This window comes from Bufo gargarizans, chromosome 2 (genome assembly GCF_014858855.1).
Source record: "Bufo gargarizans isolate SCDJY-AF-19 chromosome 2, ASM1485885v1, whole genome shotgun sequence".
In the NCBI taxonomy this organism is placed as follows: domain Eukaryota; kingdom Metazoa; phylum Chordata; class Amphibia; order Anura; family Bufonidae; genus Bufo; species Bufo gargarizans.
This window is the reverse complement of record NC_058081.1, coordinates 523567103-523584728: the sequence shown is the minus strand read 5'-3', so window position 1 is coordinate 523584728 and position 17626 is coordinate 523567103. Positions and strand designations below refer to the sequence as shown.

The window sequence follows — 17626 nt, the reverse complement described above, 5'->3', positions numbered from 1 at the left end:
TCAGGTCCGCAGTGGCCTCCCTGGAAAGAGGGGATTTCATGGCCTCAATTGACATTCAGGATGCATACCTCCACGTTCCGGTTGCTCCATGTCATCACCGCTTCCTGCGCTTCGCGGTGGGGGACGATCACTTCCAATTCGTCGCCCTTCCCTTTGGTCTGGCGACGGCTCCTCGAGTGTTCACCAAGGTCCTGGCCCCTGTCTTGGCCCTTCTACGTTCAAGAAGTGTTTTTCTTCTCCCATACTTGGACGACATCCTGGTCAAGGCACCCTCCTTCTCTCAGACATCCCGCAGTGTGGAACTCACTCTGGAGACCCTGACGCGGTTAGGTTGGATTATCAACCACCCCAAATCTTCCCTTACCCCCTCCAGACGGCTGATCTTCCTGGGGATGCTCCTGGATACAGAGTTGGCGGAGGTCCGCCTTCCGTCGGACAAGCGTCTGGCCCTTCGCGGGTCGGTTCGCAGTCTCCTCCGTCATCACCGCCCTTCCCTCAGATCCAGCATGCGGTTGTTGGGAAAGATGGTTGCCTGTTTCGAAGCGGTGCCGTTCGCACAATTCCGATCCCGCACCTTTCAGAGGGCAATTCTGTCGGCCTGGGACAAATCACCGAGGAGTCTGGACAGGACCTTTCTTCTGCCTCCCCTGGCTCGGGCTTCCCTCGGCTGGTGGTTGCATATCCCTCTAAGGGGGAAGTCCTTCCGTCCACTGAACTGGCTGGTGATTACCACAGATGCCAGCTTACGGGGGTGGGGGGGGGTTTTCCCTCCCCGGTCCGTCCAGGGCGTTTGGTCTCTATCGGAGTCCAGACTTCCAATCAATATTCTGGAACTGAGGGCGATTCTTCTGTCCCTCAGACACTGGACCCATCTGCTGAGGGGCCACCCTGTTCGGATCCAATCGGACAATGCCACGGCTGTGGCATACATAAACCATCAGGGAGGCACTCGCAGCGATGCAAGAGGTGACCCTCATTCTCCTCTGGGCGGAGACGCACGTGCCGGCCTTATCTGCGATTTACATCCCGGGGGTGGACAACTGGGCGGCGGATTTCCTCAGCCGGTCCACCATCGACCCGGGAGAATGGTCCCTGCACCCAGAGGTGTTCGAAGCCCTTTGTCTTCGCTGGGGTCGCCCCGACGTGGACCTCATGGCCTCCAAATTCAACCACAAGGTCCCCCTATACCTGGCCAGGGCACGGGACCCGAAGGCATACGGCGCCGACGCGCTCGTCCTTCCGTGGCGCGAATTCTCCCTTCTGTACGTCTTTCCTCCTTTTCCCCTCCTGCCACGGGTTCTTCGGAGGATCGCGGCAGAGGGCGTCCCCGCGATTCTAATCGCCCCAGATTGGCCCCGCCGGTCTTGGTACGCCGACCTAATGTTGCTGTTGGCAGACGCACCGTGGCCATTGCCCTCCAGGGAAGACCTTCTCTCTCAGGGACCGATCTTCCACGAGCATTTAGGCTCGCTACGTTTGACGGCGTGGCTATTGAGACCGCCGTCTTAACGCGACGGGGTTTCTCCGCGGACGTAGTCCGCACCATGATCCGGGCTCGTAAGCCCGTATCCTCTAGGATCTACTATCGGGTTTGGAGGTCCTATCTGGGGTTCTGTGAGTCCCGGAGCATCCCACCTCTCCGGTTTTCTCTTCCCACAATCCTGTCCTTCCTCCAGTCGGGTCTGGACCTGGGGCTGTGCCTCAGTTCTCTGAAGGGTCAGATTTCGGCGCTGTCTATTCTTCTCCAGCGTCCCCTGGCCCCTCTAGGGCCAATTAAGACCTTTTTACAAGGGGTGGCTCACTCTGTTCTGCCGTACCGCCCTCCAGTTCCTTCCTGGGACCTGAATGTGGTGCTCTCGGCGCTCCAATCAGCCCCCTTCGAGCCTTTACGGGAGGTCTCCCTTCGCCTTCTGTCCTGCAAGGTCATCTTTCTTGTGGCCGTCACGTCTCTCCGACGGGTGTCGGAGTTAGCGGCTCTTTCTTGCTCCGAACCTTTCCTGATCTTCCACCAGGATAAGGTTGTGCTTCGGCCTGTCCCGACTTTCCTGCCAAAGGTGGTCTCCGCCTTTCACATCAATGAGGACATCGTCCTTCCGTCGCTCTGTCCCTCTCCTTCCCACCCCAGAGAACGGGAACTGCACCGTCTGGATGTGGTCAGGGTGTTGAGGATTTACTTGGAGGTCACCGGGTCCTTTCGGAGCACGGACTCCCTGTTTGTGGTTCCGGAGGGTTCGCGCAAAGGGTTGGCGGTCTCCAAGGTGGCTATTGCCCGTTTCATTAAACTGGCGGTGTCTGAGGCTTATCGAGCCAAGGGCAGACCTCCGCCTTTCGGCGTCACTGCTCATTCCACCAGAGCAGTCGGAGCTTCCTGGGCGCAGAGGCATCGGGCCTCGGCTGAACAGTTGTGCAAAGCAGCCACTTGGTCCTCTCTGCACACTTTCACAAAGTTCTATAGGGTGCATACGCATGCATCAGCGGATGCTGCTTTGGGCCGCCTGGTTTTGCAGGCAGCGGTTTCCTGATGCTCTGGTGGTGTTCCGCCTTGGGTTTGTGGTCCCTCCCTTCTTGGACTGCTCTTGAACGTCCCAAGGTCTGTGTCCCCCAAGGAAAATGGGCGAGAAAAGGAGATTTTTGTATAACTTACCAGTTAAATCTCTTTCTCGCTCTTCCTTGGGGGACACAGCACCCACCCTTCTGTGTTTGGTTACAGGGTTATGGTCTGGCGCCCCGTTGGGTTGCTGGCTGGTTGTTTCCGTTATTGGTTGTTATCCTTTCACTACTTGGACACGCAACTGGTAGCCTCTATCTCCAGGCTGAGGGTATAGCTGATGGAGGAGGGGCTTAACAGTTTTACTTAGTGTCACGCCTCCTAGGGAGCTGAGCTATACCCAAGGTCTGTGTCCCCCAAGGAAGAGCGAGAAAGAGATTTAACTGGTAAGTTATACAAAAATCTCCTTTTTTTCTGACCCAATGTAACAAGGTCTATTCTTTTCCTTAAAACGGACAAGAATAGGACACGCAAAAAATATGAATCGAATGTGGACCAAAAATATGGTCGTGTGAATGGGGTCTTAGGCTGCTATCACATCTACGTTCTCTTTTCCGTTCTTCTGCTCTGTTATAGGAGCAGAAGAATGGAAAGGACTGGATTCAGCACATAACTTAAGTTGAACGGAGCCTACAGACCCCATAGACTATAATGGAGTGTGGTAGGTTTCTGTTCAGAGGAAGGTTTTTGTAGCGGAGACAAAAGTTGAGCATGCAGGACTTTCATCTCCTCTACAAAATCGATCCCCTGAACAGAAATCTACCGGACCCCATTATAGTATAAGGGATCTGTAGGCTCTGTTCTGCACCGCTATGTGCCGAATCCATCCTTCCTGTTCTGCTGCTCCTGTAATATGTGAACTGGCGGCTCTTCTCCAGGCAGTGTTTTCGGTGAAGGTGATTGGAGCAGAGCCGCTGATTAATAGGGGCCAGGTGCAAAAACTACACGTCTATCCAAATCGGGTGCCCCTAAACCAGGGATGGCCAACCTGAGGCTCTACCTACAGCTATCAGCCTACAGCAGGGCATGGTGGGAGTTGTAGTTTTACAACAGCTGGAGAGCCACAGGTTGGCCATCCCTGCCCTAAACCCTATTCTGTGCACCTGCTGCCATTCACCTTTATGGGTAGCTTATAGACTACTGACTTGTGACACCTTGAGGTCTCTGCTGTATGTGCCCCTCTATAATAGGTTTTGTAACATGCAGACTGCTGTGCGGTGCTCGGTGTGAACACTGTGAGGGACACTGTCCACATTATATGTGCACCATAATATGTGTCTTTTTAAACTTCTTGGCACTTTTCCGAAGTGCTGAGAAAAGGGGCAGAGCTTAGAGAGAGGGGGCGAGCTTTGCGTCACCTGCCGCATTTACTATAACTTTCACCAGAAAGTGGCAGCAGATATAGCTGAAGTCTATGCCAGTTTGTAGCTGGCATAGATGTCCGTATCTGGCACAGGGCAGGGCAGAGATGTGCCTAATTTATTAAGAGGCCTCTTAATAAATAATGATACAAACGCAAAAACACAAAATGCAATCACACTCTGCAACCAGCACTCTGCCCTGCCTTAATGCTGGATGTTGAATAAGGCATTGGTGTACATTTTGGCCAAAGAGTAATAAGCCACTCACCACGTCAAGGTCACCTTAATGAGTGGTCCCTAACACTAGTTCCTACCTTTTTATGGGCCATGACAGCCACACAAAGTCCAGGGAGCGCAGGTACAGCATGCATGCCAAGCACACTCTGCTTTTAACCCCGTCCGGTGCCATTACAGCTTTCATCGGATCCAGGGATGCAAGTACCAACATGCATGCTGAGCCCACTATATACTTCTCCTGGAGCCTAATGGCTACTGGTAGGTGCTATATAAGCAGACTCAGTTTTATACTGACTTTAAAACCAGCCTCCAGGGGGCAGATTAACTAGGTCAGGTGTGCATGACTGCATGGAGATCGCCACGCCTCCAATATATACTACAAAGAAAAAATATGGGGGATTCAGCCCGCACAACTCCTAGCAGGTGCAGATTGCTATGGCGAAATACAGATACAAACGCAAAAGCACAAAATGCAATCGCACTCTGCAACCAGCACTCTGCCCTGCCTTTATGCTGGATGTTGAATAAGGCATTGGTGTACATTTTGGCCAAAGCGTAATAAGCCGCTCACCACGTCAAGGTTAATAAATAAGGCTCATCCTTACCAGTGTAGGGAGATCGAGACTGGCGTATGGATGCATCAGTCTTGATAAATGTCCCTCTGTATCTCCCACAATGCTCCACAGTGGAGCATACTCCGCAGAATCGGTAAGTAGTTGTTGCATTTAGCCTGAGAGCCGCCAAGAACCCTGCAGAATTTTCAGTTCCGTGTGACTGGGGTTTTTAGTTCTGCAACTTTCTAACATGCTTTGTGTTTTGTTTCCTCACCACCAGATTTCTGCTTAAAAACCCTTCCTGATGATTTATTTCACACAGCTGAGGGTTTGCTGCAATTTCTTCCAAGTCTAGACAATCCTGTTTGAGCGAAACACCTTACACTGACACATTGTAACGCTTTCGCAGGACAGGAGTAGATTTATGTGGCTGTTGTAATTACCTCAGATTGTCTGGATTGAATATAGTTGTGGCAAATCTTCAGCTGTGAATTGTGTGAGTTCTGGGCAGGTTTTCAGTCTGTGATTGTATGGTAAGCAAGAATGCTCCTATTTACTGACAGAAACCAGAGATCTGGATAATGTAAAGCAGTGATGCCCAACCTGCTGCCCTCCAGCTGTTGCAAAACTACAAGTCCCAGCATGCCCTGATAGCTGTAGGCTGTCCAGGGATGATGGACGTTGTAGTTTTGCAACAGCTGGAGGGCCGCAGGTTGGGCTTCCCTGATGTAGAGCATTTCATTACAGGGTGGCATGTAATTTTATTCTAATGTATAGTGTGAGATGTGTTAATATTTAGGCATCAGACTAATCTGTAGTTTTCTCCCTCTCAGCGTCACAGAAGCTTGAACAGCAGCTGTCAGCGCAAACCGTCTGCACTTCTCATCTTGTAGGCCAGTGAAGAAGGACATTGAAAGGAACCCTGGGACATCTCCATTTACATATTTGTAAAGCCTATTGACATTGTGCAGAAGATGGGCACGGCACTGGACCCATGACATGAGGAGATTGCCCGCCAAGTTATGCACTATGAGTGTGTTGGAATAAAGGACAAGGGGGTGTTTGTTTTTTCCCCCCTAGGATTCAGGTTATTGTGCCACAGACTGAGGACTATCTGCAGCTAGAATCTCAGTTCTTATCCACTTTTACTCATTCCTCATATTTGCCACTGATCTGTGACAGGCTGAAACACTGCAGCTCTTGCTCTTGATAACCTTGATGTGCTGCTAGCTCCACCCCCGAGGAGCAGGAAGATGGACTGAATTACATGTCTTTCAAGTCTAATTATTCATGCTAACACTGAAGGCCAGGCTTTTCCATCTTCGTCTTTAAATAAAGAAATGTGTTAATTCACAGCACAAACCCTAAGCCACTGATTTCCTGCAGAGGAACCTCTGAAAAATGGTTACACTCCCAAAGCATCTTAGTGCCATTCCTGCCTGGCCTTGGGTCTATTGTGCTGTACTCACAAATTACACTGTGTACAGTAGACCCATGGTCAGACAGGAACTTGCATCATTATAAGTCATGATGATGTGTTTCCTGCACCGAACATGCTCGTATGTAACTAGCTTAAAGGCACTTTCGTCATCAAACGGCGCTGTGTATATCACCCTGTGAAGGGATTTACATATCATTCCGTTTTTCTACATGCGATAGCAGTAAATTTGATATACACTACTCACAACAAGTTAGGGATATTTGGATTGTGGGTGAAATTTCAAGATGAACCTAAAATGCAGTCTAACCTTTTATAGGTGAACATAATGTGGCCTTCTCTAAACTTTAGAATGCACATGTCCAACTGTTCAATGTTTCAGTACTTTTTACACAACTTGCTGTTCTCTTATAAGGAGCTTAACGGCAAAATTCACAACAGTTTTTTCATCCATGAATTGCCCAATAAATTTCCTGGTTTAATTAGAGTTGGTATTTACAGTGCTCCTCATCATGCTGTTCAAATTTTGACATCATGAGACCAAGACAACACCTAACAATTGATCAACAGTACCTCGCCATTGCGAGGCTTTAAGCAGGATGTTCTCAGAGCTTAGAGTGTCACAGCAGTATTATCGGCAACAGAGATACAAAGAGACTGGAAGAGTCACAGAAAGGCATTGAAGTGGATATCCTTTGGCCACATCCCACACTGATGAACGCTTCATTGTGAACAATGCCCTGCGGAACTGGATGATGAATGCCACACAACTTCAGGCAGATTTAAGGGAGGTGAGAGGCACCCAAGTGTCACATCAGACCAGTCAAAACCGTTTACTTCAGTGTGGTCTGCGTGCTAGTACCTGACCAGACACAGGCGTCATTGTCTTATATGGGCCAGGGAGCACCTACCTCACTACTGTTCACTGATGAAAGTCTATTCACGCTGAGCAGAAATTATGGCCGCCAACCATGTTGAAGATGTCAAGGAGAGCGCTATGCATCAGCCACTGTTGTCACCAGAAGAGTCTTTGGTGGTGGTGTTACAGTATGGGCCGGTGTCTATTCAATACAGAACTGCCCTACACTTTGTGAATGCTACAGTGACAAGCCCATACTACGGTACTTTAATAACATCATTAATCCAGCCATTGTGCCTCTGCATCAACAACACAGGCCTAATTTCATCTTTATGGACAACAATGCGCCAGCTCATCGAGGTCAAAACATTAGGGAACGGCAGCTGGAGACTGGGGTACCTCAAATGGATTGGCCTGCACTTTCTTCAGACCTGAATCCCATAGAAAACCTATGGGGTCAGCTGAGTCGCAATGTAGAGGCTCGTAACTCTGTACTAAAGAAGGTCAAACAGGATAGGCGGATAAGGCCTTTCCTGAGCACTGCTCCAAGGCTGAAAATTGAACTATTAGAGGGGGGCAGTAACTAAATAAAACATCACTTTTAATATAAGGATAAAAAAGGCCCCTACAGAGACACAAACATATAAGGAATGGTGGTATAGAGGCCCGTATGGTCATGGATTTAAGACCATATAGGGCTTCAATAGGACCGTCAAGTGGAGGAGGTGCCCACACAGTGCGTAGCACTGAATAGAGCACTCAACTATATACCTGAAATGAGGAATGACAGGATACCAAGTAGGTGCTAAAAATATCACCGTAGGCACTAATAATGGACTAGCAAGTGACAAGAGCCAAGTAGGGGAATGGTAGTGGGTGATAGTATAGTGTGTACACTGACCCTAGTAGAACCCTACTTGGCCTAGTCCACCCTACGAATGTATCCTTGGAACAGGGTCCCAAAAAAACCTGCAAGGGGTGGCCCCGGCTGAAACTCTGGTCCTACTCTGGACGCCCCCTGTTGAGGCCCGAAACAGCGATTTGAAAGAACCATATACCAGTAAGGGGATACAGATTAGGGCTAAAAAAGCTTGATTAGGCTTAGTAGATAAGAATGAAAAGTGTCCCGACACGTTTCATCAAAATGAGCCCCTAGATTCTTCAGGGGACACGGGGCATAACGATAGTACCCCCAGCTGGCGTATGGATCAACAATAGGGGGTAGCCTAAAACATAACAGAGAAATAAAAACCACATGAGGATAATGACCATAAAAACCCACATTCGTCCACCTAAAGGACGATGGGGGAAGTGGCAACTTACTGTTTGATGGCTGCAGTCAGAGTATGGCTGTGGACCCAGTGGGGGGGAAACCAAGGTGATGGTGTCCACCTAGATGGAAAGACCAGCGGCCTCTGTGGCCGAGCAGCCCCATTAAATAGGCAGAGGGGCCAGGTGAGGCGCATACTTGCGACATCCGCGTCACATAACCGGACGTCTGCTGATCACGTCGGTGAATGCAACCGCACCATTGCGGTCACATGACCGCACATGCGCAAGAAGACAGCCCCAGTATATACCAAGAGGCCTGGTAGAACGCAAGCCGGCAGTGACTTCCGTATCATGTGACCGGGCGCTGACCACTGATGTCAAGGGTAGCGACGGCGCCTTCACTGCCACGTGATCGGGAGACCACCGGCCGCGCATGCACAAAGATGCGGCGGTGAGACATGTAAAGCACCCGAAGCCTGGTAAATGCTAACAGGTAAAAAGAACAGTCCCTAGCCGCCGCATGTATGTGCCATATAACAAATAACCATATGTATATATGGCACAGTACCAAGGGCGCCCCCTATTGGTCACATAGTAAAAATATGACCAAAAGAAGGGCATAAACCCGGTGTCAACAATTACAGGTGGGAGGGGGGAAAGATACCTCACACTGGGTTTAGGAGACCACAACCCCAACCAACGACCGCCATAAATGCTGAGGGACTCAACAATATACATAATTCCCCTCTAAGCAGACCGTAATAAAGAATTATTAATCGACCGGATATAAGACCAAGGGACTGACGAAAAACAAGAATGATCATAAAAAGACACCAAAATTAAATTGCTCGTTGAGGCCATGGGGGTGATAGTATTTAATGTGAAGGTCCACCAGAATTCTTTTTGAAGAATATGCTTGTCTCAGTCCCCGCCCCATTGTGTTTTTTTTTATATGTTCGATGGCCATAAAACTGATTGATTAAATACGGTCATTATGAGAGCTCTGTACGTGTCGCGCTATAGTAGTGTCCTTGTTGTTCCGTATATCACTAATGTGTTCACACATGCGCTTGCGCAGTTCTCTAAAGGTCTTACCGACATAGCGTAGTCCACAGATGCATGTCATTAAATAAATTACGCTAGTTGTGCGGCAATTTATAAAATCTCGTATATGATAAACGGTCTCATTAGGTTCGCCCCTAAAAGTTTTCCCTTGTGATAGGTAGTCACAGAAGCTGTAATAACCGCATCTGTAACAACCTGTCAATGGCATATCCAACCATGTACGAGGTCTTTCTGGGCGGGTAAAATGGCTATGTACCAATCTGGCAGTTCTTGTGCGCCCTCATACGCAAATTAGCTCCTGGGCTGGTGGGAAGAATCCGTTGTCTTTGGTGAACCCTCACGGTGGTTTATCGATCATATCACTCTCTGGTCCCGCTACATCGATGACATTTTTTTGTTGTGGAACGGGTCAGAGAGCGAATTCAATAGACTTGTTTCTGAGCTGAATAAAAATAATCTAAATCTCAGATTCACCTCAGTTATTGTTAAAGGCTGTCTCCCCTTTTTGGATGTTCTCATTTCCAGAGATGATAAGGGCGGACTGTGCACATCTATCTATCTATCTATCTATCTATCTATCTATCGGAAGCCTACATCTACCAATTCCCTCCTTAGGTGGGACAGTTGTCACCCTGTCCCACTTAATATCTTAGATTGAAACGGAATTGCTCAGAGGAAATTGACTTTAAGTGCCAGGCAAGGGACTTAAGAAACAGATTTCAAGAAAGGGGGTATCCTGATAAGACTTTGAGATTAGCCTACCAACGAGCACAAGTACTCACACATACAGAACTGCTTCAGCTGACTCATACAGTGCAGAAACCACAAGACACTATTCGGGTCATAGGTACATATGATGCAGCTGCATCCCAAGTCAAAAAGATCTTAGCACGCCACTGGGACACATTACTGATGGACACGGATCTGGCGGAGGTCCTTACGCTATGTCGGTAAGACCTTTTAGAGAACTGCGCAGGCGCATGTGTGAACACTTCAGTGATATACGGAACAACAAGGACACTACTATAGCGCGACACGTACAGAGCTCTCATAATGGCCGTATTTAATCAATCAGTTTTATGGCCATCGAACATATCAAAAAACCACAACGGGGCGGGGACTGGGACAAGCATATTCTTCAAAAAGAATGCTGGTGGACCTTCACATTAAATACTATCAACCCCTATGGCCCCAACGAGCAATTTAATTTTGGTAGCTTTTTATGATCATTCTTGTTTTTCGTCAGTCCCTTGGTCTTATATCCTGTCGATTAATAATTCTTTCTAACGGTCTGCTTAGAGGGGCATTATGTATATTGTTGTGTCCCTCAGCATTTATGGTGGTCGTTGGTTGGGGTTGTGGTCCCCTAAACCCAGTGTGAGGTATCTTTTCCTCCTCTCCCCCACCCCCTCCCACCTGTAATTGTTGACACCGGGTTTATGCCCTTCTTTTGGTTATATTTTTACTATGTGACCAATAGGGGGCACCGTTGGTACTGTGCCATATATACATATGGTTATTTGTTATATGGCACATACATGCGGCGGCTAGGGACTGTTCTTTTCACCTGTTAGCATTTACCAGTCTTCGGGTGCTTTACATATCTCACTGCTGCATCTTTGCGCATGCGTGGCCGGCGGTCTCTCGATCACGTGGCCATGAAGGCGCCGTCGCTGCCCTTGACGTCAGCGGTCGGCGACCGGTCACGTGATACGGAAGTCACCGCCGGCTTGCATACTGGGGCTGTCTTCTTGCACATGTGTGGTCACGTGACCGCTGTACTTTCGATCACGTGACCGCAATGGTGCGGTTGCGTTCACTGACGTGATCAGCGGACGTCCGGTCATGTGACGCGGGTTTCGCAGGTATGCGTCTCACCTGGCCCCTCTGCCTTTTTAATGGGGCCGCTCAGCCACAGAGGCCGCAGGTCTTTCCATCTAGGTGGACACCATCACCTTGGTTTCCCCCCCACTGGGTCCACTGCCATACGCTGACTGCAACCATCAAACAGTAAGTTGCCACTTCCCCCATCATCCTTTATGTGGACAAATGTGGGTTTTTATGGTCATTATCCTCATGTGTTTTTTCTTTCTCTGTTATGTTTTAGGCTACCCCCTATTGTTGAGCCATACGCCAGCTGGGGGTACTATCGTTATGCCCCGTGTCCCCTGAAGAATCTAGGGGCTCATTTTGATGAAATGCGTCGGGACACTTTTCATTCTTATCTACAAGCCTAATCAAGCTTTTTTAGCCCTAATCTGTATCCCCTTACTGGTATATGGTTCTTTCAATCACTGTTTATGGCCTCAACAGGGCGTCCAGCGTAGGACCAGAGTTCCAGCCGGGGCCACCCCTTGCGGTTTTTTTTTTTACCCTGTTCCAAGGATACATTCGTAGGGTGGATTAGGCCAAGTAGGGTTCTACTAGGGTCAGTGTACACACCATACTATCACCCACCACCATTCCCCTACTTGGTTCTTATCACTTGCTAGTCCATTATTAGTGCCCACGGTGATATTTTTAGCACTCTCTTGGTATCCGGTAATTACTCATTTCAGGTGTGTGGGCATCTCCTCCACTTGACAGTCCTATTGAAGCCCTATATGGTCTTAAATCCATGACCATACGGGCCTCTATACCACCATTCCTTATATGTTTGTCTGTCTGTAGGGGCCTTTTTTTTATCCTTATATCTATTAAAAGTGATGTTTTATTTAGTTACTGCCCCCCTCTAATAGTTCATAACTCTGTACCCCAGAACCTCAATGACCTGAGGGCCGCCCTTCAAGAAGAGTGGGATGCCATGCCTCAGCAGACAATAAGTCGACTTGTGAACAGCATGTGATGGCGATGCTCAAGGCCACATGACAAGTTTTTGAGACATTGACATTTTTGTGATGGTATACCCACCACTGTTGTTGGCTTATGCTTCAATAAATTGTTTGAGATGATGAAATCACCATTGCATGCTTCTACTTAAATGCCTTACTTTCATGGTATAATATCACTGTAGTGGAAAGTCTACAGTTTCCATAAATTTCATCCAAAAGCCAAATATCCCTAACTTTTTGTGTAGTGTCTCTATTAAAATATCCATGCAGAAAAGCATAAGTAGCACAAACGGCCAGGCAGATTAGAGTATAATTAAAAGAACATCATTCCTACGTTAGAATGGATCCTGAGAATTGAAAACAGGTGAATGATGGAACAGATGAAGAATAGTTGAATGGGACGAGTGTAGTGCGTCATTTTTATGAACATCAGGTGAGGTGCTTTGGATAATGAGATCTGTGAAGGAGGCTTTCAGCTGGGTTCACATCTGCGGCATGGTGATTCGACACAAATGCCAGAAAAGCATCCAAATTCCATTATAATCAATAGGGATCCAGCAGTACACTGTCATATCCAGCAATACTGGATATGGTGAGCTCTGGTAGGCTAATCTGACTGTGAACATAGCCTTGGATGGGACGTGTTGCTTCAATATATTTATTCTTCTGAATCGCGTGTTAGAAGCATTGTTACAATTTTGTGTACCATCTGTAACAAGTTTTAATAACTCATGCCTTTTGTATAGGTTTAACAATATGTAGAAGCCAACATGGTTACTGTAGATGATCTACCTCTTACGTCAGGAGTCAGATGTGGTGAAACTACAACTCTCAGAGTGCACACTTACTTGGCCGTTCTCAGAACTTCCATAAAAGTGAATGGAGCATGCTTGGATTTGTAGTTTCACAACAGTTGGACTGCCAGAGGTTATTGACTCCGGTATTAGGGATTCCCTTACGTCCTACCAGCAGCACAGATGGGGTTAACTGCCCCCTGTGGACTGGTAGGACCAACGGAATTTTAATGAGCCCAAAAGAACCAATGAACAAACTCCAGCTCCCATAAAGGGAGGGGATCACCCCCCAGCCCACCGTGCTTTTTTTCTGTCCTTTGGACAGGTGAACTGGCGAGGTGCTCCCCCCTCTTTTTGGGGGAGCAGGAGGCTGTATTTTTAAATGGGGGTTTCTTTCTTTTTTTCTCCCCCATTTGTCTCCTTTTTTCTTTGCTGTCTGCGCTTATTGTTGCGCTCTTTTTTCCCCCCCATCGGACCTACCTCTGGTCCTACGGCTTACTTGGGGGTAGTGCGGTAACATTTCTTGGTGCGGCGCTCTCCTCCTGTGGCTGGCGGTGCCGCGCTCTCTCCCGGCGCTCCGATGCCGGCGGGGCATGGGCGTCGCCATAACAGGAGGTGACGCGTGGCCAGCGGCGACGTCACTTCCGGTTTCTCCGTTCCCGGCCGGCGGCGCTTTCTCCTGCTGCCGGCCTGGAGCATTTCACAGGGGGGGCATTTCTTTTATTATTATTATTAAATATAAAGATAATATTAGGTTATTTTAAACCTAAATTATACACTCACCTAAAGAATTATTAGGAAGACCTGTTCTATTTCTCATTAATGCGATTATCTAGTCAACCAATCACATGGCAGTTGCTTCAATGCATGTAGGGTTGTGGTCCTGGTCAAGACAATCTTCTGAACTCCAAACTGAATGTCAGAATGGGAAAGAAAGGTGATTTAAGCAATTTTGAGCGTGGCATGGTTGTTGGTGCCAGACGGGCCAGTCTGAGTATTTCACAATCTGCTCAGTTACTGGGATTTTCACGCACAACCATTTCTAGGGTTTACAAAGAATGGTGTGAAAAGGGAAAAACATCCAGTATGCGGCAGTCCTGTGGGCAAAAATGCCTTGTTGATGCTAGAGGTCAGAGGAGAATGGGCCGACTGATTCAAGCTGGTAGAAGAGCAACGTTGATTGAAATAACCACTCGTTACAACCAAGGTATGCAGCAAAGCATTTGTGAAGCCACAACACGCACAACCTTGAGGCGGATGGGCTATAACAGAAGAAGACCCCACCAGGTACCACTCATCTCCACTACAAATAGGAAAAAGAGGCTACAATTTTCACGAGCTCACCAAAATTGGACTGTTGAAGACTGGAAAAATGTTGCCTGGTCTGATGAGTCTCGATTTCTGTTGAGACATTCAAATGGTAGAGTCCGAATTTGGCGTAAACAGAATGAGAACATGTATCTATTATGCCTTGTTACCACTGTGCAGGCTGGTGGTGGTGGTGTAATGGTGTGGGGATGTTTTCTGGGCACACTTTAGGCCCCTTAGTGCCAATTGGCCATCGTTTAAATGCCACGGGCTACCTGAGAATTGTTTCTGACCATGTCTATCCCTTCATGACCACCATGTACCTATCCTCTGATGGCTACTTCCAGCAGGATAATGCACCATGTCACAAAGCTCGAATCATTTCAAATTGGTTTCTTGAACATGACAATGAGTTCACTGTACTAAAATGGCCCCCACAGTCACCAGATCTCAACCCAATAGAGCATCTTTGGGATGTGGTGGAACGGAGCTTCGTGCCCTGGATGTGCATCCCTCAAATCTCCATCAACTGCAAGATGCTATCCTATCAATATGGGCCAACATTTCTAAAGAATGCTATCAGCACCTTGTTGAATCAATGCAACATAGAATTAAGGCAGTTCTGAAGGCAAAAGCGGGTCCAACACCGTATTAGTATGGTGTTCCTAATAATTCTTTAGGTGAGTGTGTATAGACGGTGGGGGTGATGCTTTCAGGGGGATGGATTTCAACAGGAAATCCCACCCCTGGGCGGAGCTTTTCCTTTTTAAGCTTCCTGATCCCATCATTCTGTCTCTGGTTTCGCTGCTTTGACAAGCTAGCTCCAGAGTCCTTTTGCGCTTTGACTGAGAGTTTCTCTGTCTTTTGGCTGTGATTTCTTCAGCCACTGTTTTTTTTCCAGAGTTGGTGGGCATACCGTTATGTTATTTTTTGTTTTTTAACTCCCTGTTGTTGGGCTTTAGGGATGTTTTAATCTTTCCTTTCGTTACAGTGATGGGTTCTCCTAGAGAGTCAGATCAGCAGCGGAAGTCATCGGCCAAGAGGAAACACCTGGCCTGTTATGACTGCAACACGCCCTTGGACGACAGTTGCCCCTACTCCAGGTGTGACAGTTGTCGTTCCCGCACCACCACTGAACCCACTATGTAAGATATGTACCAGTGGGCGAAGACGTATGTGGACAACTCTATCAAGGGGGTAGTGCGTTTACTGAATGAGAGGCTACCGGTTCCCTCCCAGACTCCGATGGAAGTTGCCGCCCCTGCTGACAGACCCACGCCCTTTTCAGTGGGGTCATCTTCCTCTGAGGATGAGGAATCAACTTCGTGCTTTTTCCCACCCGAAAAAACACAGAAGTTATTGAAGTCTATCAGGTCGGGGGACCATGATGTTGACACAGGAGAGTCCTCCGATCCCGCCGGTTGGACACAGCGTGTCTTCAAGGCAGATGAGACCCTTCTTTCTGTGATGCACACAGAATGGAGGAAACCGGAAAAAGGTCCAGTCCTCACCAGAAAGTTTAAATTGATGTTCCCGATGGCCAAACCCTTGGTGGAATCATGGGGTTCCATTCCCAAGGTGGACATGGCTATAGCCAAATTGTCCAGGCGCACTCTAGTCCCTGCGGATGATGGGTCTAGTCTGCAGGACCCTCTCGATAGGAGGGCAGAGTGCACCCTGAGAAGGAGCTACTCGGCGGCCGCAGCCTCGGCCTCAACGTCTATTGCGGCTACGGAGGTCACTTCCTTTTTGCTTTCCAAGTTGAACCAGATTCAAACAGATGTTGACCAGAGTGTCTCCCGGGACGATATCCTGGCCGCATTTAAATCGGTTAATTTGGGCATGGACTTCTTATGTGACACGTCCTAGTTACAACTGAAGTTGGCAGCCAAAACACTGGCCCTAGTGTCGGCTGCCCGAAGACCTTTATGGCTGAAACCCTGGAATGCGGATAACGCTTCTAAATACAATTTGTGTGGGCTCCCCTTCGAGCCGGACCGCCTGTTCGGTTCGAAATTAGACAAGATCATGGAGGGACTCTCTGATAAGAAAGGGAAGAGTCTCCCCCAACAGCCCTTTCGGGGTCGTGGCAGGCAAGATTGCGGAGGCAGATCCGGACAGCAGGCCAGGGCACGTAGAGATTGGGGGGGGGGCAGTCTCGAAGATCCTCGAGATGCTCCCGCAAACCCATCAAGGAGGCAAAACCCTCCTGACTATGGGCCTCTCAGAGGCTCTTGGTTAAACCCTGCTGCCCCTGTCGTTACGCCTCTGGATTTTCCCATACCCCTCCCCCAGCTTCCCGTGGGGGGACGTCTTTCCCACTTCAAACATGTATGGGCCCAGGAAATTTCAGACTCCTGGGTTCAAAGCTTAGTTTCTGCCGGTTATCTAATAGATCTTGTTTCTCTCCCCCCAGAAAGATTCATCGCTGCCTGCCAAACAGAGGATCCTAGAGTCCTATATTCAGGACTACATTTCCAAGGGAGCCCTGGAGGAGGTACCAGCAGGGGAGAGGGGTCTAGGGATTTATTCTCCAGTATTCCTGGTGCCCAAGAAAACAGGAGATCTCTGGATGATCATAGATTTGAGATTTCTCAATCGATTCGTAAGGAGAACCAGGTTCCGGATGGAAACCATAAGGTCAGTCAGCCACATCCTCAACCCTGGAGACGTGATGGCTACTCTGGACCTCAAGGATGCTTACCTCCACATCCCGATCCACCCCTCCTTTCGGAAATTTCTCAGGATCGCGGTCCAGATTTCAGGAGTGCGCAGGCATTTTCAGTTTGCCACCCTCCTTTCGGAATCTCATCTGCCCCTCTTATCTTCACCAAGGTGGTAGTGTCGGTGGTGGCAGCTCTGAGACTTCAGGGACTGACCATTGTTCCCTACTTGGATGATTGGTTTCTTCTAGCCTCTTCAGTTCCAATACTTACCCATCATCTTCATGTCGCAATTTCCTTTCTGCTCCGCCTAGGCTGGATCATCAACTGGCAGAAGTCGAATGTGAGTCCATCGACTTCAATCCATTACTTAGGATTCGTGGTCGACTCTTTGGAGATGTCCCTCCAGTTGACGCCAGAAAGAAGAGCGCGGATTCAGGACCTGGCGAGGATCCTTTCTGTCCCACGTTGAGTCTCCATCCGGACTCTCATGAAGATGCTGGGGCTCATGTCAGCGGCTGCGGATGCAGTCCCTTGGGCTTTATGGCACCTCCGTCCTATTCAATCGGAGCTCTTAGACAAATGGAACGGCAGCCCTGCGGGACTAGATTCCCTGTGCTCCCTATCCAATCAAACCCGGAATTCCCTCAGATGGTTCCATCTGCCAGCATGAAAGTCTATGACCCAACCAGATTG

At 48.5% G+C, this 17626-nt stretch overlaps 1 protein-coding gene across 2 annotated transcripts in view; it reads left to right on the top strand.

Moving 5' to 3' along the window:
- The window catches only part of IPO8 (importin 8), a 45970-nt gene extending 39370 nt beyond the window's left edge, over nucleotides 1-6600 (top strand). The window contains exon 25 of one of the 2 annotated variants that reach the window (XM_044281417.1): nucleotides 5534-6600. Coding sequence is in view for 1 of the 2 variants with exons in the window: in XM_044281416.1 (XP_044137351.1) it covers nucleotides 5534-5601 (68 nt within the window). In the remaining variant the exon portion in view is untranslated. The remainder of the gene's footprint in view (nucleotides 1-5533) is intronic. The other variant, XM_044281416.1, reaches the window with a different exon arrangement.
- Nucleotides 6601-17626: the final 11026 nt, after the last annotated feature.